We start from the raw sequence: 23,303 nt of genomic DNA, 5'->3' as shown, positions 1-23,303 counted from the left end.
GCCAAGCAAGAAAGTGAGTCCATATACAAGTTCAAATTGACTGTACCCTGTAGCATATTGAGAGCAGGCTCTACTTCTGAGAAGGGCAAGTGATAGAAGTATTGTACAGTCCTTTTTAAGTTGGAAGTTGAGCTTGGTGAGGTGTGTTTTTAAAAGACCATTAATTCTTTCTACCTTTTCCAAAGACTGAGGATGGTAGGGGGTATGAAGTTTCCACTGAATATCAAGAGCCTGAGAGACAGCTTGGGTGATGTGACTAATAAAAGCCGAACCACCATCAGATTGAATAGAAGTAGGGAGGCCAAATCAGGGAATTATGTCTGCTGGAAGGGAAGAAATGACTGCAGTAGCCTTTTCAGAGATAGTGGGAAAGGCCTTGACCCATTCGGTGAAGCTGTCGATCCAAACTAGGAGATATTTAAATTTAGAGACACAGGGCATATGAGTGAAGTCAATCTGCTGATCTTGTATTGGAGTAAATACACGAGCCTGATGCATAGGAAAAGGAGGAGGCCTGAGAAAGCCTTGGAGGCTGGTGGCATGGTAGACACAGCATTGAGAGGTGATGGTCTTAAGGATGGATTTCCATGAGGAGAAGTAGATGGGGGGCTGCAGGAGGCAAGCTAGAGGCTTGTATCCCATGTGAAAGTAGTCATGCAGGGAAGAAAGCATGGACTGAGCTTGTGAGGCAGGAAGAATGAATTTTCCATGATTTAAGAGCCACTGACCCTGAGTTGGAAAAGACTGGTATAGCAGGTTTTCAGAAGAGTAGGTGGGAGTGATAAATAAGGAAGAAAAATACTAGCTCTCTGGAGTGGGAGCTGGAATATTAGCGGGTGAGGAGGCATTGGCTATTTCTTTTGCTGTCCTTTCGGCATAGGCATGCCATTTTGCAATAAGATGTGTAGGTTTCTGGTGTCCTTTACAATGAATGACTCCACGCTTGGCCAGCAGGAGAGCAGCCTCAAGGAAGGCCTTTATTAGGGAGGCATTGATAATGGAAGGGGTTTGTGCGGTAAGGGAGCCTCTCTCAGCCCCGATGGCAGCATGGTTATGGAGGATGTGGAAAGCATATTTGGAGTCAGTATAAATGTTAATGTGCATCCCCTTAGTGAGAGAGAGCACACGAGTTAAAGCAATCAGTTTGACTTGTTGGGAAATGATGGAAGGAGGAAGCGCAGCAGCTTCGATAACAGAGGTGTGGAACATAACAGTATATCCAACTTTGGCTGATGAAAATTTATTGGATAGTCTGAATTTTGAATTGGAAGAATAGAAATATGAGGAAAGGGGGAAGATGCTATGTGTATCAGGGAAATACAGTAATGTGGTTCAGGACTTGTGTTGGGTACTAAGTGAGAAGCTGGGTTGAAATCGTGACCATGACCAATAGCTACTGTTGAAGTTTCAATAAAGAATGAATAGAACTGGAGGAGTTGAGGAGCAGACAGTAAGTGTGAAAGGTGTGAGGAGGATATTAACACTTGAAGGTTGTGAGAACTGTAGAGGGTAAGAGGAGCATAGCTTGTGATTTTGAGGGCTTCCAGAAGTATTACAGCAGCAGCTGCCACCACATGCAAATATGAGGGCCATGCTAGAATTGTGAGGTCAAATTGTTTTGATAGAAAGACAACAGGCCATGGGCCTGGCTCCTGTGTGAGGACTCCAGCAGCACAGCCTTGTATTTCAGCTGTGTGTAAGGGAAAAGGAAGGGATGAGTCGGGGAGTGCTAGTGTGGGAGCTGTCTCCAGGGCCTTTTTGAGAAAGCAAAAAGAAGAATGGGGAAACAATTTAGGGTCTATGGTATCAGTTAAGTTACCTTTTGTGAGCTTGTAAAGTGGTTTGGTTAGGATAGCAAAGCCTGGTATCCAGAGTTGGAAATATCCGACAATGCCTAAGAAGGAAAAGAGTTGTTGTTTGGTGGTGGGGATTGGGGTCCGGGAGATTAACCGAGCATGTTCTCCAGGAAGGGTGTGTATATGTTGATGGAGTATTATATCGAGAGGGGGAGAAATTTGTGCCTTGGAGGGGGATACTTGGTATCCCTTTGAATAGAGATGTTGAAGAAGCAGGATAGAGTCCTGTTGGGAAGATTGGTAAAATGAGTTGCAAAAAAGAAGATCATCAAAATATTGAATAAGGTGGGAGGCAGATAGGTGAAAAGAAAGCAGATCATGAGAAAGGGGCTGGCCAAGGTAGTGTGGGCTGTCCCTGAAGCATTGGGGCAGAACAGTCCAGGTGAGTTGTTGGGATTGGTGGGTGTCAGGGTCAGTCCAAGTAAAGGCAAAAAGAGACTAGGAGGAGGGATGCAACGGGGTAGTAAAGAAGATGTCTTTGAGGCTGATAACAGAATAGTGAGTTGTGAAAGGGGGTATTGAAGATAGCAGGGTGTACGTGTTTGGCACTGTAGGGTAGATGGGAAAGACAATTTGATTAATAAGGCAAAGAGCCTGAACCAACCTGTAAGATGTGTCTGGTTCCTGGATGGGTAGGATAGGGGAGTTGTAAGGAGAATTTGTAGGCTTTAAGAGGCCATGTTGTAACAGGTGGGTGATAACAGGCTCTAGTCTCTCAAAGCCTGTTGTAGAATGGGATACTGGTGTTGAGCTGGGTAACAGTGATTTTAACAGGATGTTAAGGGGTGCATGATCGGTCGCCAAGGAAGGAGTAGAATTATCCCATATTTGTAGATTAAGGCAGGGTGACACAAGGGGAGGATGCGCAGGAGGCTTTGAACTGAGGAAAAGGGTGGCAATGAGGTGTGGCTGTAGCCCAGGAATAGTTAGGGAAGTGGATAGTTTTGTTAAAATGTCTCGACCTAATAAGGAAACTGGGCAGGTGAGGATAACTGAAAAGGAGTGCATAAAAGAATGTTGTCCAAGTTCTCACCAGAGTTGGGGAGTTTTAAGAGGTGTAGAAGCCTGGTCATCAATACTCACAACAGTTATGGGGGAAAGGGAAACAAGTCCTTGAAAAGAAAGGAATGTGGAGTGGGTAGCCTCCATATTGATTAAGAAGGGGATGGACTTACCCTCTACTGTAAGAGTTACCCAAAGTGTCTGTGATGGTCCAGGAGGCTTCTGAGGTGATTGGGCAGTGTCAGTCTTCAGCCGCTAAGCTGAGAAGATGTGGGAAGGAGTCAGTCAGAGAACCTTGGGCCAGAGCTCCAGGAGCTCTGGGAGTGGCTGCCAGGCGAGTTGGACAGTCCAAATTCCAGTGGGGTCCCGCATAGATGGGACATGGCTTAGGAGAATCCTGGGCTGTGGGCATTCCTCGAACCAGTGGCCAGATTTCCAGCACTTGAAGTGAGATCCTGGGGGAGGAGGTCCTGGAGGAACACGGGCTGCTGCAGTTTAGGCATTTTGAAGTTCTCCTATGCTGGAAACGTGACTGGGGTTTCTTTCACAGTGGAGGCAAGTAATTGCAACTCAGAAATACATTGCCGCTTGGCTGCTTCTTCTCTATTATTGTACACCTGGAAGGCCAGGTTAATTAAGTCCTGTTGTGGCATTTAAGGGCCAGAATCTAATTTTTAGAGCTGTTTCTAATGTCAGGAGTGGATTGGATAATAAAATGCATACTGAGAATAAGACGACCTTCTGGAGCCTCTGGGTCTAGGGCAGTAAAACGTCTGACGGCTGTTGCTAAATGGGCCATGAACTGGGCTGGGTTTTTATATTTGATGAAGAAGAGCGTAAACGCTAACTGATTTGGGAGAGGTCAGATAAGGAAAAGGGAGCATTAACCTTGACTACACCTTCAGCTCCAGCCACCTCTCTAAGAGGAAACTGTTGGGCAGGTGGGGGAGAGCTAGTCGCAGAACAAAACTGTAAGCCAGACCGGCTGTGAGGAGGGGAGGTAATAGGAGGGTTATAGGGTGGGGTAGCAGAGGCTGAGGAAGAATTGGGACCTGGCTTAGCCTGGTGAGGGGCAGCCTGGGGAGGAGAGGAGAGGTCAGATGGGTCCGTAGAAAAGGAAGATTCAAAGGACTCAGAGTTTGGGTTGGAGGCTGAAGGAACAGACAGGAGAGAAAGAAGAAAAGTTTGGGACAAGTCACATTGTGAGTAGAGACTAGGGAGGGGCGATGTGTAGTAAAGAATGCCTGGACATAAGGCATCTCAGACCATTTGCCCATTTTTCAACAAAAATCGTCCAGGTCTTATAAGATGGAGAAATCAAAAGTGCCATTTTCTGGCCATTTGGAACCATTGTCAAGTTTGTATTGGGGCCTAGCAATATTGCAGAAGAAAATAAGGCATTTAGATTTTTAGATCAGGTAGGAGTTGAAGAGGTTTTAAATCCTTGAGAACACAGGCTAAGGGAGGAGGGGTTGCCCATAGTGAAGGAGATAAGTTTAAAGAGAAGGGGAGAGACACGGAGAAGGGGATGGTAAGCAGCCCTGGGCTGTAATGTGGGTGAGCAGCCAAAACAGGCATCCCCACAACTGACTTGCCAACAAGGGAATGTGGGTGAATGACCAAGGCAGGCATCCCTGCGGTGATCAGACACCAATGGAATGTGGGTGAATGATCAGGGCAAGCATCCTCGTGATGATCAGACACCAAGGGAAAACTGCCTTCCTGAGTCTGTGAATGGCGCCAGGGTTTTGGGCTTACCAACAAAATGTTTCTTCTTTGTCTCTACTACAGAGGAAAAAGAAGTGGAATTGGAAGGACAGGGAGATTGAAGGATAATGAGAGAGGTTGGAGAAGAGAGTGAAAAGACTGATTACTTGAATCAAAATTGGTGAGATGTTCCTTGGGCTGGTTCCTACCTGAGGATGTAGGTAGATCTCGTGATGAGTGAGGGCGAGGACAGTGGGCCGGTCTCCCTAAAGAGTCCCCCTGTCCCAGGTTTCAGCACAAAATGGTATGCATGTCCATGAGAAGAGACCACCAAACAGGCTTTGTATGAGCAATAAAGCTTTTTAATCACCTGGGTGCAGGCGGACTGAGTCCGAAAAAGGAGTCAGCAAAGGGAGATAGGGGTAGGGAAGTATTATAGGATTTGGGTAGGTAGTGGAAAATTACAGTTAGAGGAGGTTGTTGTCTTGCGGGCACAGGCGGGACACAGGAGGTCACAAGATGCTCGGTGGGGAGCTTCTGAGATTCATTGTCCAGGAGAAGGAATGTCACAAGGTTAACTGATCAGTTAGGGTGGGGCAGGAAGAAATCACAACTGTGGAATATCATCAGTTAAGGCAGGAATTGACTATTTTCACTTCTTTTGCGGTTCTTCGGTTGCTTCCGGCCATCTGGATGTATATGTGCAGGTCACAGGGGATATGATCGCTTAGCTTGGGCTCAGAGGCCTGACATAATCCTTCTGGAGGCTCCAGAGGAGTGAACTGGATCCTCTGCTTCTTATCTTCCAGGCACTCCCACATTTCTGGTTCCATGGACCCTTCTTTCCTTAAATCACATCCCTCCCCAGTGTCCCACCCCTCTCTGATTGCAAGCCTCCTCTTCTATTTAAAACCCTTGTGACAATATTGATTTAATCTTCATAACCAGGTTGCTTATTCTCAAACTCCCAGAAAACCAGGGTTCTTGGTCTCATGCCGGTTTGGATAAAATGACACTGACATATGTGGAGTGTTTTTAAGGAGAGAAAAGTTTAATATAGAAGAATGAAGGAAGATGAAAACAGCTCCCCTGTACAGAGAAAGAGGGACAGGGGATTGTAACAAAGAGAAAACTCCATGTGGGGCAGAAAAGTAGCTGCTTCTATGAGGAGGCTGGAGAAGGTGGTGTCTGATTTGCATAGGGCTCAAGGGACAGGTTTGACCAGGCATGTCATTCACGTAGCCTGTGGAAAACACTGGCCGTCCCATGGTAGTCTTTTTAACATGCAAATGCAGGTCACCATAATGTTCTACACACATGGGGATATATGGGGACAGCCATGTTGCCAGAAATATGTGGGAACAAGGAAGAAGACAGTGGGAATCACCATGTTTGGGTGAACCCAGTTTCTAATGGCTGGCATTTGCATAGTAAACCTCCCCGGCCTGGCTCCAAGAGCCAGGACTTTCCAGCTAGACAAGAAACATTTCTAGAGTGACTTTAAAAGAACAAAACCTTCCCAAGGACCACTTTTCCTCTCTATCTGCCTAAAATAATTTCGTCATAACTCCTGTATTATTTAGGTTCCAGAGACAAGGACATGGACATCTTTTGGGTGGAGACATTATTCATTCCACCAACAATAAACATATTCCCTAGAATTGTCCTTCCTAAAGTAAAATTTAAAAAATCATGAAGTATTTTTATTAATCAAGAGAACTGGACAAAATCTTAGACTCAGGTTCCTCTAATTTGGGAGTTTTATCTGCTAGGGTTTGCTCACTCCACTGTCTCTAATGTAGATTTATTGATGTGTAGATAGTTTTAGAGGATTTTTAAATTTTGTGACCCAATGTAAACAAAACACTATCTGAGACAGGTCTCAATCAATTTACAGGGTTATTTTTCCAAATATATGGCTTATGGCCTGTGACACAGCCTTAAGAGGTCCTGCAAACATGTGCCCAAAGTGGTTGGATTACACATTGGTTTTATGCGCTTTAGGGAGCACAGAAATTACTGCAAAGACATAAATCAATACATATCAGATATGCATTAGTTTGTCCTGGAAAGGTGGGAATTCTTGAAGAAGGGGCTTCCAGGTCATAGGTGAAGTCAAAGCTTTCCTGACTGGCTACTGATTGAAGAGTTAAACTCTCCCTAAAGAGTAGAATTCACCATAAAAAATGCTTGAGTTTAGAAAACGGGGGTTCTTGTCATGTAGATGAATCCTATGGGTAGCAAATAAAGTAGACAGTGAATGTTGCTTATTAGACCTTTAAAAACATGTCAGACTCTTTGGAAAAGACTTAGTAAGGGGAGGAGATTCCATATAGAATGCAAATTTCCCCCACAACAGGCAGCTTAGCAGGGCCACTTCAGAATATGTCAAAGAAATGTTTTTAGGGTAAAATATTTTTATTTTCTTCAGGGCCTATTGTCTGTCACATTGGACTATAATATCTTATTGCTACAAAGTATCTGTTTTGTCAGTTGAAAGATCTCTATTGTAATGATAATGCTGGTCAGTTGTGTCTGAACTCCAAAGGGAGGAGAGTATAATGAGGCACATCTAAACCCACCTGCCAGTCATGGCCTAACCTAGTTTTTCAAATTTCTTTGAAGTTCTCTCTGCCAAAAGAGGAGTCCATTCAGCTGGTTGGTGGCCTACAACTTAATTTTTTGTTTTAGCACATAGAAAAACAAAATCACTGCACAAATTCAATCTAAAATAGATTGGTAAAGACAAATTAAGCGCTTCCTGAATATTCCTAGATGTCAAAGAAAAAGAAATTATTATAATTCAGATGAGAAATACCCTTCATACAAAAGATTAATGCTTTTTTTTACTATTTTGGTTTGGGTCCACCAGCAATGAGGATTCCTGTTTAGGCAGCAAATTTACACTGGGAGGGAAGGAGGAAAGTGAGGAAGGGAACAGAAAATGAATGGTAAAAGACACATCAACAACCCACCTGACTCAGGATAACTGAAGATCAACCACATGTGGAAACATGGACTAAATTCCTCTGGGCTGTTCCACCTGAGAGATGACGAAGCTGGGGTATGTGTACACCTTATCCTGTCCTCACTGATTGTGAGCTGTCTCTCTTGTTCTCTTTCAAGCTGCTATAACAGATTCCTTGTCACTGTGTAATTCATAAGGAGCACATATTTATTTTCTCACACATCTGGAGAATGGGGAAATTTAAGATCAAGGCATGGGCAGGTTAAGGTCTGCTTTCTTTGCTTTCAAGATGATGCCTGGAGTTTTGGGTCCTTCAAAGGAAGGAAGGTCGTGTCTTAACATCACAGAGGAGCAGCAGAGAGAGAGAGACAGATCCTAGCCCTATAATCCCTGTTTATAGTGGTATTAATGTATTCCACTAGAGGGCTCCACCCTGATGACCTAAAAAAATCCCAATAAGCCCCATATGGCAATACCATTACACTGAGAATTAACTTTACAACAGATGGATTCTGGAGGACACAGTGAAATCACAGAACTTTCCTAATAAGGGAGGAGACCGGAGACCACCCCTCATATCATCTTATGCCCAATTTCTGCCTCCAAAGAAAGAAGTAGTAAACACTAAAAGGCAGAAATGAAATCCACAGGCAGACAGCCCAGCATGGCACCCTGGGCCTGGTAGTTAAAGATCAATCCCTGACCTAATTGGTTTTGTTATCTCTAGATTACAGACATTCTATAGAAATGCACTGTGAAAATCCCTATCTTGTTTTGTTGCAATCTAATTACCGGTGCATGCAGTCCCCAGTCACATATCCCCTGCTTGCTCAATCAAGCATGACCTTCTTACATGCACCCTCCTTATAGTTGTGAGCCCTTAAAGGGACAGGAATTGCTCACTCGGGGAGCTTGGCTCTTGAGACAGAAGTCTTGCCGATGCCCCCCGCCGAATAAACCCCTTCTTTCTTTAACTCAGTGTCTGAGGAGTTTTCTCTGCGGCTCGTCCTGCCACACTGAGAGATACTCATTCTAGGCCATTTGGTCTACAATGCATGCAGGCAGCATTCTCTGCCCAAGACCATAAGGAACATAAGACATGTATATTGCCATTGGAAGTGAGTAGAGGTACAGCAAAGGGAAAGCCCTGGACTACAGATGGGGACTTCTACATTCATCCTGGTACAGTTAACCCTTGAATAACTTGGGTTTGAAATTTGCAGATCCACTTATATTTTCTTCTGTGTGTGTCACCTATGAGCAAGCACTTAATACATAGAAAATATATTTTCTCATTTTTATAGTTTTCTTAATAACATTTTTTTCTTTAGCATACTTTAATTGAAATAATAGACTATATGATATAAATAACTTTAAAAAAGTGTTAATCAACTATTTATTTTATCACTATGGCCAGCAATCAAAAGTAAGCTATTAGTACTTAAGCTAGAAATGCAAAAGTTTACACAGGTTTTCATCTGCACCAGTGCTCAGTGCCCCAACCTCCACATTGTTCAGGGGTCAACTGCCCTTTCAGTCTGTAGCGGCATCTCTCTTGAACAGCATCTTGGCAGGTGGGTTGCAAGTAAAGGAATCCGATAAATAACATCTCAAACTGTGCTGCATTGGTATGACGATTATGTAAAACCAAAGGCATTTAGAAAGCAGCAAATGCACTAAAAGGCTCTTCCTAAACATCCGTTATCTGCCTAAAAGGAGATTCTTCAGAAGGAAACGAATTGTCACGAAAATTCTTCCTGAGAATCTTTATATCAGGGAAGATTAATATCAAAGCGGAATCTAAAATAGAAGAGACTGGAAATTGATGCTTTATCTAGACAAGCTTTTATCTGTTCTTTTGAGGACACACTTCTGTTCTCATCTATTCTCTCCAGGTTGCCTACACTTCACAATTCCCTCTTCCCTAGAAAGGAAATATAAACAACTGGATCTCATTGAGTTACCTGGGTAATCACCCTGCTATGATATCCTGCTGCACTTCAAATGAATTTTGTTTGCCTTTTCTCTTATTAATCTTCCTTTTGTCAGTTTATTTTCAGCAAACATTTAGAGGACAAATGGAACTTTCTTGCTTTCTCCCAATATAAGCAAGTTCTCTTAAAATTCAGGCTGCTTACAAAGCAGCAGGAAGGTTTGTGCACAGGCTACAGCACTGTGATTTGGCTCCCGTAGTCAGGCATCAGTAAAATTTTGTACATCCCTAGGCTGTAGCCCACTGATGCCACTGCCACTGAGCCAGGCTGGGACATTTTGGGGCACATTAGAGATGTGAGATATATCAAGTGCAAATCCTTGTCCAATTACATCTGGATCCAACTGATTTCTCCATGTACAAAGGCAATTGCTTAATACAAGATTGAATGTCTCCTTCCTGAAGATGTTATCAAGGAGGCTGGTGTCTGGATCAGGATGATGTCCCCACTCACTGATAAAAAGTAAAAAAGGAAAGTGGTATTGATGGTGCATGGCAGGGACCTGCTTCATTCAGTGGTCACCTTCACTAAGAGAGATGAACTTTGGGAAATAATACTCAATGGCAGAAAAGAAGGTAGACTATGAAGGTGCCCAAAACAAGAATAAGGTGCAACTCATTTAGTCTGTGGGTATTATAGAGACCTGCACCTCTTGATAATGGTGGATCTGTGAGTGCTGCATGCATTGAGAAAACATGGTATCATCTCTGCATCTGTAGTAAATTGTCTGATCTCATACTGGTAAGGACAATGGCATTATACCATTACCTAATACTTACAAATACATGTAGCATCATGTCAATAAATTTTATTTTTAATTTTTTTACATAGGAACAATATTAAACCCAGAGAAATGTTGCATGTATATGACAAATACCCCCTTCCCTAACCAGAATCATATAAGAGTCTTTTGAAGACTTGAGAATTGTACCATCTAACATTTTACTATGGGTTTCCTACAAACTACTATATATATTCTCCTAAATAATCCCCATACACCAATGAAATACATTACTCCATCGACTCCTGAGGAATATTTCAAATTGTCAAAAATAAACCATAAAATGTTTCTCATAACAAAATAGTCCCTAGTAGAAACACATTCTCTGTGTACAAATTTGGGCTACCCTGGTCTTACCTGGGACACCTGGGGACACTGAGCTGGTGCTGAGTTACTGACATGAGCCAGCCCTGCAGCTGTGCCCAGCCTGCCCCGTCCCCTGCTCATTTGCATGTTCCCAGCACACATCCTCCTGCCCTGAAGATTTTTTAATAGGCTGGTCACACTTTGTGCAGGAGTCAGTCCCAGTCAGGACACAGCATGGACATGAGGGTCCCCGCTCAGCTCCTGGGGCTCCTGCTGCTCTGGCTCCCAGGTAAGGAAGGAGAACACTAGCAGTTTACTTAGCTCAGTGTGCTCACTACTGCTTTGCTATTCAGGGAAATTCTGTTACAACATGAATAATTGTGTGGACATCTGTTTTTATGTTTCCAATCTCAGGTGCCAGATGTGACATCCAGATGACCCAGTCTCCATCCTCCCTGTCTGCTTCTGTAGGAGACAGAGTCACCATCACTTGCCGAGCCAGTCAGGGCATTAGCAATGCTTTAGCCTGGTATCAGCAGAAACCAGGGAAAGTCCCTAAGCTCCTGATCTATGCTGCATCCAGTTTGGAAAGTGGGGTCCCATCAAGGTTCAGCGGCAGTGGATCTGGGACAGAATTCACTCTCACCATCAGCAGCCTGCAGCCTGAAGATTTTGCAACTTATTACTGTCAACAGGGTTATAGTACCCCTCCCACAGTGTTACATACCCGAACATAAACCCCCAGGGAAGCAGATGTGTGAGGCTGGGCTGCTCCAGCTGCTCCTCCTGATGCCTCCATGGGCTGAGAGTGTTCCTCAGATGCAGCCACACTCTGATGGTGTTGGTAGAGGGGGACATGAAGTCACCTCTGTACCCAAATTCTTTTCTCTTTCTCAGCCCCAACTACACAGACATAGCAATGCCTCTCCTGATTTACTAAAGACAGAGATCATGACATAACAATGCCTGGCTTTAATTAAACAATGCCTGATTTAATAAATACAGAGATCATGACACCTGAGGAGTCTAGTTTATGGCTTCAGTTGGAATTCATACAACACAGAAGAAGCCACTATAGATATTCTAGGCTGGAATTGTCTTAATAAAGAGAATTAGAGTAAACTACTAAAGTCTAAATAAAATGTACAGATAAATCTCTAAATTTAATGTTTTATTTGCAAAGAAATATTTGCCAAGTGGGGCATACAGGAAAATTCAGTGGTCTTCAATGTATTGAAAGAATGAAGAGAAAGTTAGCGTTTTATGAAAAAGGGAAAATATTACCTACGGCTCTTGGGGAAAGTTCATTGACACTAGTAAGGCTTGGGAGCTGGCAAGCTCAGGCTGGTGAGCAGTGGTGGACAAATCGAATCCTAGAATAATAACAAGTTATCTCAGATATTATGGATCAATTTGATTTCAGGTTACAAGAAGCCAAAGCAGTGAAGTTTGCAGAGAATTTTGTTTCTGAAATACCAGCGATTCAGTATAGATCCTGCTGCTCACCGCACAGAAAGCCAATCACTAAGACAGCAAGTATTGCCAACAAATAGGCTTTAATCAGGTGCTGCAGTCAAGGAGATGGGACACCGTTCGCAAATGTATCTCCCTGACCAACTAAAATTAGGGTTTATATAGCAGGGAAGAAATGTGGGAAAACGGGAATTAACGAGGGGTAAGGAAGATAATTTGGTCAATAGGAAGCAGGAGGTCAGTTAGGCAATCATATTGGGCAAGGGGTCTGATGTCTCACTGTCCCAATTCAGTGATATGTAAGTTTCAGCTCTTTGATAGTATCTGGGAGGCCTGTTCATTGGTTTACTGGCAGAAATTAAAAAAAAAAAAAAAAAAAAAAAAAAAAAAAAACCTCAGGTAAGACAGATGTAATTATCCTGAGTTTTCAGACTAGGGGTGTCAATTTCTATGTTTATTCAAAAAAACATAAACATTAGTTCCCTGGGATAATGGGGCCTATTTCAATTGCATTCTAAAAACAATATTTTGTACCCTGAGTTCCTTTCCCCTCTGGTTTCTTGGCTCTGTTGGGTATGACAAGAATGACCAAATTCCTAAGATTCATTTTCACACTACAACTTTTCAAAGCCAAGGAGATAGTAGTCATGAAAGCTGATATTAGAAGCAGGATTCTCTGGTGCTCCCTCAGAAAATAGAATGCATGTGCCCCTGAAGTATGGGCTGTTTAATCATGTGGTCCTCAGTCCTGTCTGGAAGCTTAGGGGTGGGGTGCTGATGCTCTCAGCTTCCTACAGCATCTTTCCAGGTGTTTCTCTAGTCCTCATCTCTGTCCCTGTGTCTGTCTTAGGTACCAATGGAGAATATTGAGTCATCCTTTTCTGACTTCCAAATCTTGTGGAAAGACTTCTTATTGGGCAACTCTATAAGAAACAAGAGAGGCAAAAAGGGATATTTATGTAAGTTAAAATGAGGCCCCTGTGAGGCCTCATGAGACCAAAGGTTCTTGGTCTCACACTGCTTTAGAAAAAATGCCACGGAAACACGTGGAGTGGTTTTAAGGAGAGAAAAGTTTAATACGCAAAAAGAAGGAAGAAGAAAACAGCTAAACAGCTCCCCCATACAGAGACAGAGGGACGGAGATGGAGAAAACTCCATGAGCAGTGGAAAAATGGCTGCTTATAGGAGGAGTCTGAATGAGGTGGTGTCTGATTTGCATAGGGCTCAGGGGATTGGTTTAACCAGGCATGGCATTCACATAGCCTGAGAAAAAACTAGCCCTCCCACCCTGGCCGTTTAATATGCAAATGCAGGGCACCATAATGTTCTACGCACATGGAGATATGTAGGGACAGCCATGTTGCCAGTCACATGTGGGGGCAAGGAAGAAGAAGGTGGGAATTGCCATGTTTGGGTGAACCCAGTTTCTCATGGCCTTTATTTGCATATCAAAGCTTGCCAGCCTGACTCTAAGAGTCAGGACTTTCCTACTAGAAAAGAAACATTTTTGGAGTTGCTTTAAAAGAAACAAAACCTTCCCAAGGACCCCCTTTCCTCTCTATCTGCCTAAAATAATTTCTTTATAACTCCTATTGAACTTGGGTTCCAGAGACGAGGACATGGACATCTTTTGGGCTGGGGACAGTATTCATTCCACCAAAAATTAATATATTTTTCAGACCTCTGAGCCCAAACTAAGCCATCATATCCCCTGTGACCTGCATGTACACATCCAGATGGCCTGAAGCAACTGAAGATACACAAAAGAAGTGAAAATAGCCTTAACTGATGAAATTCCACCATTGTGATTTGTTCCTTCCCCACCCTAACTGGTAGGATATAGTCTCCCCTGCCTTTAAGAAGGTACTTTATAATATTCTCCCCCACCCTTAAGAATGTACTTTGTATGGCTATCCCAAACCTGTAAGAACTAATGATAATCCCACCACCCTTTGCTGACTCCTTTTTCAAACTCAGCCCACCTGTACCCAGGTGAAATAAATAGCCTTGTTACTCACACAAAGCCTATTTTGTGGACTCTCTTCACACAGACACATGTGACAATATTCCCCCAAATCGTCCTTATCTGAAGTAAAATTTAAAAAATAACAAAGTTTTTTTATGAAGCAAGAGAGTCGGACAAAATCTAAGACTTACTCAGAGTCTAACTTGTGAGTCCTCTAACTTGTGAGTTTTAGCTATTAAGGTGTGCTCACTCCACTGTCTCTACTGTAGACTTTTGGATATGTAGGTAGTTTTAGAGCATTTTTAAATTTGATGACCCAGTGTAAACAAAACAGTATCTGAGACAGGTCTCAATCAATTTATAGGTTTATTTGCCAAAGATAAGGCTTATGGCCTGTGACACAGCCTTAGGAGATCCTGCAAACACGTGCCCAAGGTGGTTTAATTACACATTGGTTTTACACATTTTAAGGAGACGCAGAAATTACAGGCAAAGACACAAATCAACATACATAAGATATACATCAGTTTGTCCTGGAAAGGTGGGGTATCTTGAAGCAGGGGCTTCCTGGTCACAGGTGGATTCAAAGGTTTCCTGATTGGCAACTGACTGAAAGAGTTAAGCTCTGCCTAAGAGTTGAATTTATCATAAAGAAGTGCTTCAGTTTAGATAAGGGGGCCTGGACGCCAAAGTTCTTGTCATGTAGATGAATCCTATGGGTAGCAGACAAAGTAGATGGGGAGGGGCTTATCAGACCTTAGAAAAAAAATGTCAGATGCTTTGGGAAACAGTAAGGGGAGGAGATTCTCTGCAGAATACAAATTTTCCTGACAACAGGCAGCTTTGCAGGGCCACTTCAGACTAGGTCAAAGAAATATTTTCAGGGTAAAATATTTTGATTTTTTTCAGGGCCTATTATCTGTCATGTTGGAGTACGGTATCTTATTGCTACAAAGAGTCTGTTTCGTCAGTCCAAAGATCTCTGTTGTGATGATAATCCTGTCAGTTGTGTCTGAACTCCAAAGGGAGATGAGCATAATGAGGCACATCTAAATCCACCTGCCAGTCATAGCCTAACCTAGTTTTTCAGATTTCTTTGAAGATCTCTCTGCCAAAAAAGAAGTCCATTCACCTGGTTGGTGGCTTACAACTTAATTTTTGGTTTCAACACACAGAAAAACAAAATCACTTCACAAATTCAATGAAAAATAGATTGGTAAAAAAACAAAACAAACAAAAAAAAACTTAAGCACTTCCTGAATCTACATGTCAAAGAAAAATAAATTATTAGAATTCAGATGAGAAATATCCCTCATACAAAAGATCAGTGATTTTTTTTTTTTTTTTTTTTTTTTTTTTTAGTATCTTAGTTTGGCTCCAACAGCAATGAGGATTCCTGTTTAGGCAGCAAATTTACACTGGGAGGAAAGGAAGAAAGTGAGGAAGGGAACAGAAAATGAATGGTAAAAGACACATCAACAACCCACCTGACTCAGGAGAACTGAAGATCAACCACATATGGAAACATGGACTAAATTCCTCTTGGCTGTTCCACCTGAGAGATGAGGAAGCTGGAGTCTGTGTACACTTTTCACTCGCATCCATGTGAAGAGACCACCAAACAGGCTTTGTGTAAGCAATAAACCTTTTTAATCACCTAGGTGCAGGTGGGCTGAGTCCAAAAAGAGAGTCAGCAAAGGGTGGTGGATTGTCATTAGTTCTTACAGGTTTTGGGATAGGTGGTCAAATTAGGAACAATGTTTTGTGGGCAAGGGTGGATCTCACAAAGTATATTCTCAAGGGTGGGGAAAATTTCAAAGAACCTTCTTAAGGGTGGGGAGATTACAAAGTACATTGATCAGTTAGGGTGGGACAGAAATAAATTACAATGGTGGAATGTAATCAGTTAAGGCTATTTTCACCTCTTTTGTGGATCTTCAGTTGCTTCAGGTGATCTGGATGTATACATGCAGGTCACAGGGGATATGAGGACTTAGTTTGGGCTCAGAGGCCTGACATTCCTGTCTTCTTATATTAATAAGAAAAATAAAACAAAATAGTGGTGAAGTCTTGCGGTGGTGAAAAATTTTGGGGGTGGTATGGAGAGATAATGCCTGATGTTTCTCAGGGCTGCTTTGAGCAGGATTAAGGGCAGCGTGGGAACACAGAATGGAAGAGATTAAGCTGAAGGAAGATTTTGTGGTAAGGGGTGATATTGTGGGATTGTTAGAAGAAACATTTATCATATAGAATGGTTGATGACAACCTGGATACAGTTTTGGATGAACTGAAAAACAAAACAGAAGATACAAGATCCGAATAAAAGAAGGAGAAAAATAGGTATTAAAGGACTAAGAATTGGGAGGACCCAGGACATTCAATTAGAAAGTGCACAAGGGGGTTCAGCATAATAATTACTGGTTTGGTTAGAAAGTTTTTGGGCTTTCTCCTTGAGTTTTTTTATGTTGTCATACACCAGACCAGATTGGTTTAGGTAAAAACAACACTTCATTTAAGAATATACAGAGTCCTCCTTTTTCAGCAGTGAGTAAGTCAAGGCCTCGGCAGTTTTGGAGGACAACTGCAGCTAAAGAGTCAACTTGGGCCTGGAATACTGATAAAGTTTGTAATATGTCTGTGATGCTAGCAGAGAAGTCGTTTAGAGAGGCTACAGAAGGTTGTGACAGAGGGTGAAATGCCCGCTATTCCAGTAAGAGCAATAGTGGAAGCACAAAGTCCTAAACCGACAAGCAAGGGAATTTGTGGAATAACCCTTTTTTGTCGTGTCGGTGTCATAAGGGGAACAGGGAGCTCTTCAGTCCCATTTGCAAATTGAATTTGGGAGTAAGGAAAACTAGTGTGCACGTGCCAGTCCAATTAGCAGGTAGACACATGTAGGTAGAGGATCCACAGAGGAAGAAGAGACCTTATGTGAGGCAAAACTGGAGATGCAAAGTAAAAAGATGAGAAGGAGTGCTGAAAGGGGTGTCTTGTACCCAGACCCCTGGGAATCCAGCTAGCATGGTAGCCGTCAGAGGTTATAATGGGGACTGATGAGGTAACTGCATAGAGGGAGAGATTCAATTTTCATGGTGTATGAGAAAACGTTGAGTATCTACTAGCAAACTTTCACTGTTATTTTCGGGGCTGGGTATAAGTAAACAAGAAGAGGGCCTGGGAGAAGAGTCTGACAAGCAAAGGGAAGGTAGCCAAGAATGGAGTGAAATACAGTGAAATACAGGGTAAGTGTCTTCCTAAGCAATAATTACTGCTAATGTTTTTACGTTTGCCTGTGTTGATAGAGGGCTTATCTGTAATATGGAGCTGGAAGCCTCCAGTTTTTTCAGTGATGTGTGTAGATGGGCTTTGGAGATGAAGAGTAAAGGAACATCGAGAAGGTGAAAGGTTACCCAGGGGAATTCCAGTGGGTCTTTGCCGAGAGACACATAAAGGAGCAGCCACAGGAACAGTAGTTTATGTTGTGAGAGGTCCAAATATGGGGGGAGTAGAGTTGATATAAGGAGAAAGGTTTTTTAAGTAAATGTGGAGGAGGGTGGCAGCTTGCTGATGTGAAATGTCTAGGGAGGTCTTCCTGGACCTGTCTAGAAAGTAAATGAGTTCTTCAGGAGGGTAAAGGTGAGGGCTATTAAAGGAAGTTCAGAGGTGAAAGGAGATAGGAGATGTTGTCCAGTCTGCATGTAAGGCAGGGACAGCTATGTAGGCGCTGGAAGAAAGGGAAACGCAAAGCCAGAAGTTGTTTGCTAAGGAGGGATTAGAAATGGCTAGGAGAGAATGGGTAAGGTTGATGGTGTGGTGGAGATAGCTGGGGAGATGTAGAGGGTGGCAAGAGAATGGGAATGAGATTAAGAGTGAGTATAAAAGCAAAGAATAGAACTTCATCAGGGTGAAATTATTGGAGGATCCCCTGCCAGCAAAGATCGTCTATCCACTCTAAAAGGGAGTTAAGAGTGGCAGTTTGGGGATGGCACCAAGAGATATCAGCTGTGATGGCTTGAAGAAACAGTGTAAACGGCAGTGTAAACAAGACTAGGGCATTTGTAAGTAGTTGAGAATGGAGAATAGGAATATGACTAGATAGAAGATAGTACGGATGACTAGTTTTTGTGGCTCAGTCCAAGTAGTGTGGATGACTTCGTAAAGCCTTGTTGCAAAAAGTAGGGTAAGGACGAACAGACCTAACAGAATGAAGGGATGTATTAGGCTCATAAGGGTTATTACTGTTCTTCAGAAATACGAGTGAGTTTAAGGGAAGTAGGGGACAGTACTTGAGACTTCCAGGAGGAAGAGGAGGGATTAGGCTGGCTGTCTGATGGACACAGCTTTATTCTGGAACAGTGAACTTAGGGACTATGCATCAATATTTATACTGACCCCATATCCTGCACCACCATGCTGTTTTATGGGCTGAAATGTTTCCTCACTATGCAAAGGTCCTCCATCATCAATGCCTTTTTAATAAAAACCCTTCTCAAGGCTGATTTACTTCCAAAGGAAGCTGGAGTCATTCACTGCAAGGGCCATCAAAAAACATCAGATCCCATCGCTCAGAGCAGCGCTTGCACTGATAAGGTAGCTAAAGAAGCAGCTAGCATTCCAACTTCAGTCCCTCATGGCCAGTTTTTCTCCTTCTCATCAGTCACGCCCACCTACTCTCCCACTGAAACTTCCACCTATCAATCTCTTCCCACAAAAGTCAAATGGTTCCTGGACCAAGGAAAATATCTCCTTCCACTCTCACAGGCCCATTCTATTCTATCGCCATTTCATAACCTCTTCCATATAGGTTACAAGCCACTAGCCCGCCTCTTAGAACTTCTCATTTCCTTTCCATCGTGGAAATCTATCCTTAAGGAAATCACTTCTCAGTGTTGCATCAGCTATTCTACTACTTCTCAGGGATTGTTCAGGCCCCCTCCCTTCCCTACACATCAAGCTCGAGATTTGCCCCCGCCCAGGACTGGCAAATTGACTTTATTCCCAGGACTGGCAAATTGAGTTTACTCACATGCCTCGAGTCAGGAAACTAAAATACCTCTTGGTCTAGGTAGACACTTTCACTGGATGGGTAGAGGCCTTTCCCACAGGGTCTGAGAAGGCCACCGTGGTCATATCTCCTCTTTTGTCAGACATACTTCCTCAGTTTGGCCTTCTCACCTCTATACAGTCCAATAATGGACCAGCCTTTACTAGTCAAATCACCCAAGCAGTTTTTCAGGCTCTTAGTATTCAGTGGAACCTTCATATCCCTTACCGTCCTCAATCTTCAGGAAAGGTGGAACGGACTAATGGTCTTTTAAAGACACACCTCACTAAGCTCAGCCTCCAACTTAAAAAGGACTGGACTTTTACCTCTTGCAATCACCTGGGCGCAGGCAGGCTGAGTCCGAAAAGAGAGTCAGCAAAGGGTGGTGGATTATCATTAGTTCTTACAGGTTTTGGGATAGGTGGTCGAGTGAGGAGCAATGTTTTGTGGGCAGCGGGTGGATCTCACAAAGAACATTCTTAAGGGTGGGGAGAATTGCAAAGAACCTTCTTAAGGGTGAGGAGATTACAAAGTACATTGATCAGTTAGGGTGGGGCAGAAACAAATTACAATAGTGGAATGTCATCAGTTAAGGCTATTTTCACTTCTTTTGTGGATCTTCAGTTGCTTCAGGCGACCTGGATGTATACATGCAGGTCACAGGAGATATGATGGCTTAGCTTGGGCTGAGAGGCCTGACATACACATGATCCTGTCCTCACTGATTGTCAGGTGTCTCTCTTGTTCTTTTTCAAGCTGCTATAACAGATTCCTTGTCACTGTGTAATTCATAAAAACCAGAAATTTATTTTCTCACACTTCTAGAGAATGAGAAATGTAACATCAAGGCATGGGCAGGTTAATGTCAGCTTTCTCTGCTTTCAAGACGATGCCTGAATTCTTGAGTTCTTTAAAGGAGGGAAGACCATGTCTTAACATGACAGACAAGCAGAAGAGAGAGCGAGTGAGATCCCAGCCCCATAATCCCTGTTTATACTGGCATTAATGTATTCCACTAGAGGGCTCCACCCTCCTGACCTAAACACATCTCAATAGGCCCCACCAGGCAATACATTTACACTAGAATTATCTTTACCACAGATGGATTCTGGAGGACACAGTGAAACCACAGAACTTTCCTAAGAGATAAACATTCCAGGCCATCTGGCCAGCAATGCACACAGGCTGAGTTCTCTGCCCAAGATCATAAAGAACATAAGATATATATATATATATGGCCACTGGAAGTGAGCAGAGGTACAGCAAAGAGGAAAGCCCCAGATTACAGATGGGGACTGCTACATTCATCCTGGTTTAGTTAACCCTTGAATAATTTGAGTTTGAAATTTGCAGATCCACCTATATTTTCTTCTGTGTGTGTCATCTGTGAGCAAGCACTTAATAAGTAATAAATATATTTTCTCATTTTTACCATCTTATTAATAACATTTTTTCTTTAGTATACTTTATTAGAAGAGTAGAGTGTATAATATATCACTATTTATTTCATCACTAAGGCTTCTAGTCAAAAGTAAGCTACTAGTACTTAAGTTAGGGATGCAAAAATTCTATACAGGTTTTCAACTGCACCAGCCGTCAGTGCCACAACGTCCACGTTGTTCAGGGGTCAACTGCTCTTTCAGTCTGTACATGCATCTCTCGGGAACAGGATTCTGGCAGGTGGGTTGCAAGTAAAGGAATCCAGAAAATAACGTCTCAAACTATGCTGTGTTGGTATTATGATTATGTGAAACCAAAGGCATTTAGAAAGCAGCAAATGCACAAAAAGGCTTTTCCTAAATATCCCTTATCTGCTTAAAAGCAGATTATCCAGAAGGAAATCAATGGTCAAGAAAATTCTTCCTGGGAAATTTTATATCAGGGAAGATTAACGCAAAACAGGAATCAAAAATAGAAGAGTTTGGAAGTTGATGCTTTATCCAGACTGGCTATTACCTATTCTTTTGAGGATGTGCTTCCATTCTCGTCTTCTCTCCAGGTTGCCTACACTTCCCAATTCCCTCTTCGCTAGAAAGGAAATATGAACAACTGGATATCATTGAGTTATCTGGGTAATCACCCTGATATGATATCCCACTGCACTTTAAGTAAATTTTGTTTGCTTTTTCTCTTATTAATCTTTCTTTTGTCAGTTCATTTTCAGCAAACATTTAGAGGACAAATCGAACTTTCTTCCTTTCTCCCAATATCAGCAAGTTCCCTTAAAATTCAGGCTGCTTACAAAGCAGCTGGAAAGTTTGTGCACAGGCTACAGCACTGTGATTTGGCTCCCCTAGTCAAGCATCAGTAAAATTTTGTACAGCCTTAGGCTGTAGCCCACTAAAGCTGATATAGGTGGACCCACTTCACCTTCTACTGAGCCAGGCTGGGACGTTTGGGGCACATTAGAGATGTGAGATATAATGAGTGCAAATCCCTGTCCAGTTTCATATGAATCCAACTGATTTCCCCATGTACATAGGCAATTGCTTGATAAGGGATTCAGGGTCTCTTTTCTAAAAATGTTAATAGGGTTGCTGGCATCTGGTTCAGGATGATGTCCCCAATCACTGATGAAATGTAAAAGAGGAACGTGTCATTGATGGTGCATGGCAGGGACATGCTCCATGCCGTGGCCACCCTCATTAAGAGAGATGAACATTGGGAAATAATACTCAATGGCAGAAAAGAAGGTAGACTATGAAGGTGCCAAAATGAGAATAAGGTGCAGCCCATTTAGTCTCTGGGTACTATAGAGACCTGTAGGTCTTGATAATGGTGGATCTGTGAGTGCTGTGTGCGTTGAGAAAACATGGTATCATCTCTGTGTATCTGTAGTAAATTGCTTGATCTTATAGTGGTAAGAACAATGGCATAACACCATTACCTAATACTTAGAAATACATATATAGCATCATGTCAATAAATTTTATTTTTCATGTTTTTAGAAAAGAACAATATTAAAATCACAGAAATGTTGCAATTATAGGATAAAGTACCCACTTCCCTAATGAGAATCATATGACAGTCTTTTGAATACCTGAGAATCCTACCGTTTAACATTTTACTATGTATTTGCTACAAACAAGAATATTCTCCTAAACAATCCCCATACACCAATGAAATACATTACTCCATTGATTACTGAGGAATATTTCAAATTGTCAAAACAAAAAAAAAAAAACTAAAAAATGTTTCTCATAACAAACTAGTCCCCAGTAGAAACGCATTTGTTGCAGACAAATTTGTGCTACCCTGGTCTTACCTGGGACACCAGGGGACAGTGAGCTGGTGCTCAGTTACTGAGATGAGCCAGTTCTGCAGTTGTACCCGGCCTGCCCCGTCCCCTGCTCATTTGCATGTTCTCAGAGCACATCCTCCTGACCTGCAGACTTATTAATAGGCTGGACAGACTTCATGCAAGAGTCAGACCCAGTCAGGACACAGCATGGACATGAGGGTCCCTGCTCAGCTCCTGGGGCTCCTGCTGCTCTGGCTCCCAGGTAAGGAAGGAGACACTAGCAGTTTACTTAGCTCAGTGTGCTCACTACTGTTTTACTATTCAGGGAAATTCTGTTACAACATGATTAATTGTGTGGACATTTGTTTTTATGTTTCCAATTTCAGGTGCCAGATGTGACATTCAGTTGACCCAGTCTCCATCTTCCCTGTCTGCTTCTGTAGGAGACAGAGTCACCATCACTTGTCGGGCGAGTCAGGGCATTAGCAATAATTTAGCCTGGTATCAGCAGAAACCGGGGAAAGCCCCTAAGCTCCTGATCTATCATGCAACCAGTTTGGAAAGTGGGGTCCCATCAAGGTTCAGCGGCAGTGGATCTGGGACAGAATTCACTCTCACCATCAGCAGCCTGCAGCCTGAAGATTTTGCAACTTATTACTGTCAACAGTATAATAGTTACCCTCCCACAGTGTTACACACTCGAACATAAACCCCCAGGGAAGCAGATGTGTGAGGCTGGGCTGCCCCAGCTGCTCCTCCTGATGCCTCCATGGGCTGAGAGTGTTCCTCAGATGCAGCCACTCTCTGGTGGTGTTGGTAGAGGGGGACATGAAGTCACCTCTGCATCCCAATTCCTTTTTCTTTCTCAGCCCCAGCTGCACAGACATAACAATGCCTGGCTTTAATTAAACAATGCCTGATTTAATAAATACAGAGATCATGACACCTGAGGAGTCTAGTTTGTG

The 23,303-nt window shown here is 42.7% G+C and overlaps 3 gene segments (V, D, J or C); all 3 read left to right on the top strand.

Annotated features, from left to right (window-relative positions):
• The window catches only part of LOC103241327 (immunoglobulin kappa variable 2-24-like), a 978,355-nt gene that overhangs the window by 369,289 nt on the left and 585,763 nt on the right, over positions 1-23,303 (top strand).
• Positions 10,825-11,351, top strand: LOC119618177 (immunoglobulin kappa variable 1-39-like). The segment is given in 2 exon segments: positions 10,825-10,903; positions 11,029-11,351. Coding segments are annotated over 2 exon segments (378 nt in total).
• Positions 22,525-23,288, top strand: LOC119618178 (immunoglobulin kappa variable 1D-13-like). The segment is given in 2 exon segments: positions 22,525-22,600; positions 22,725-23,288. Coding segments are annotated over 2 exon segments (378 nt in total).

This window comes from Chlorocebus sabaeus, chromosome 14, assembly GCF_047675955.1.
Source record: "Chlorocebus sabaeus isolate Y175 chromosome 14, mChlSab1.0.hap1, whole genome shotgun sequence".
Taxonomy (NCBI): Eukaryota; Metazoa; Chordata; class Mammalia; order Primates; family Cercopithecidae; genus Chlorocebus; species Chlorocebus sabaeus.
Note: the sequence above shows the minus strand (reverse complement) of the source record. Positions and strands in the feature narration are given on the sequence as shown.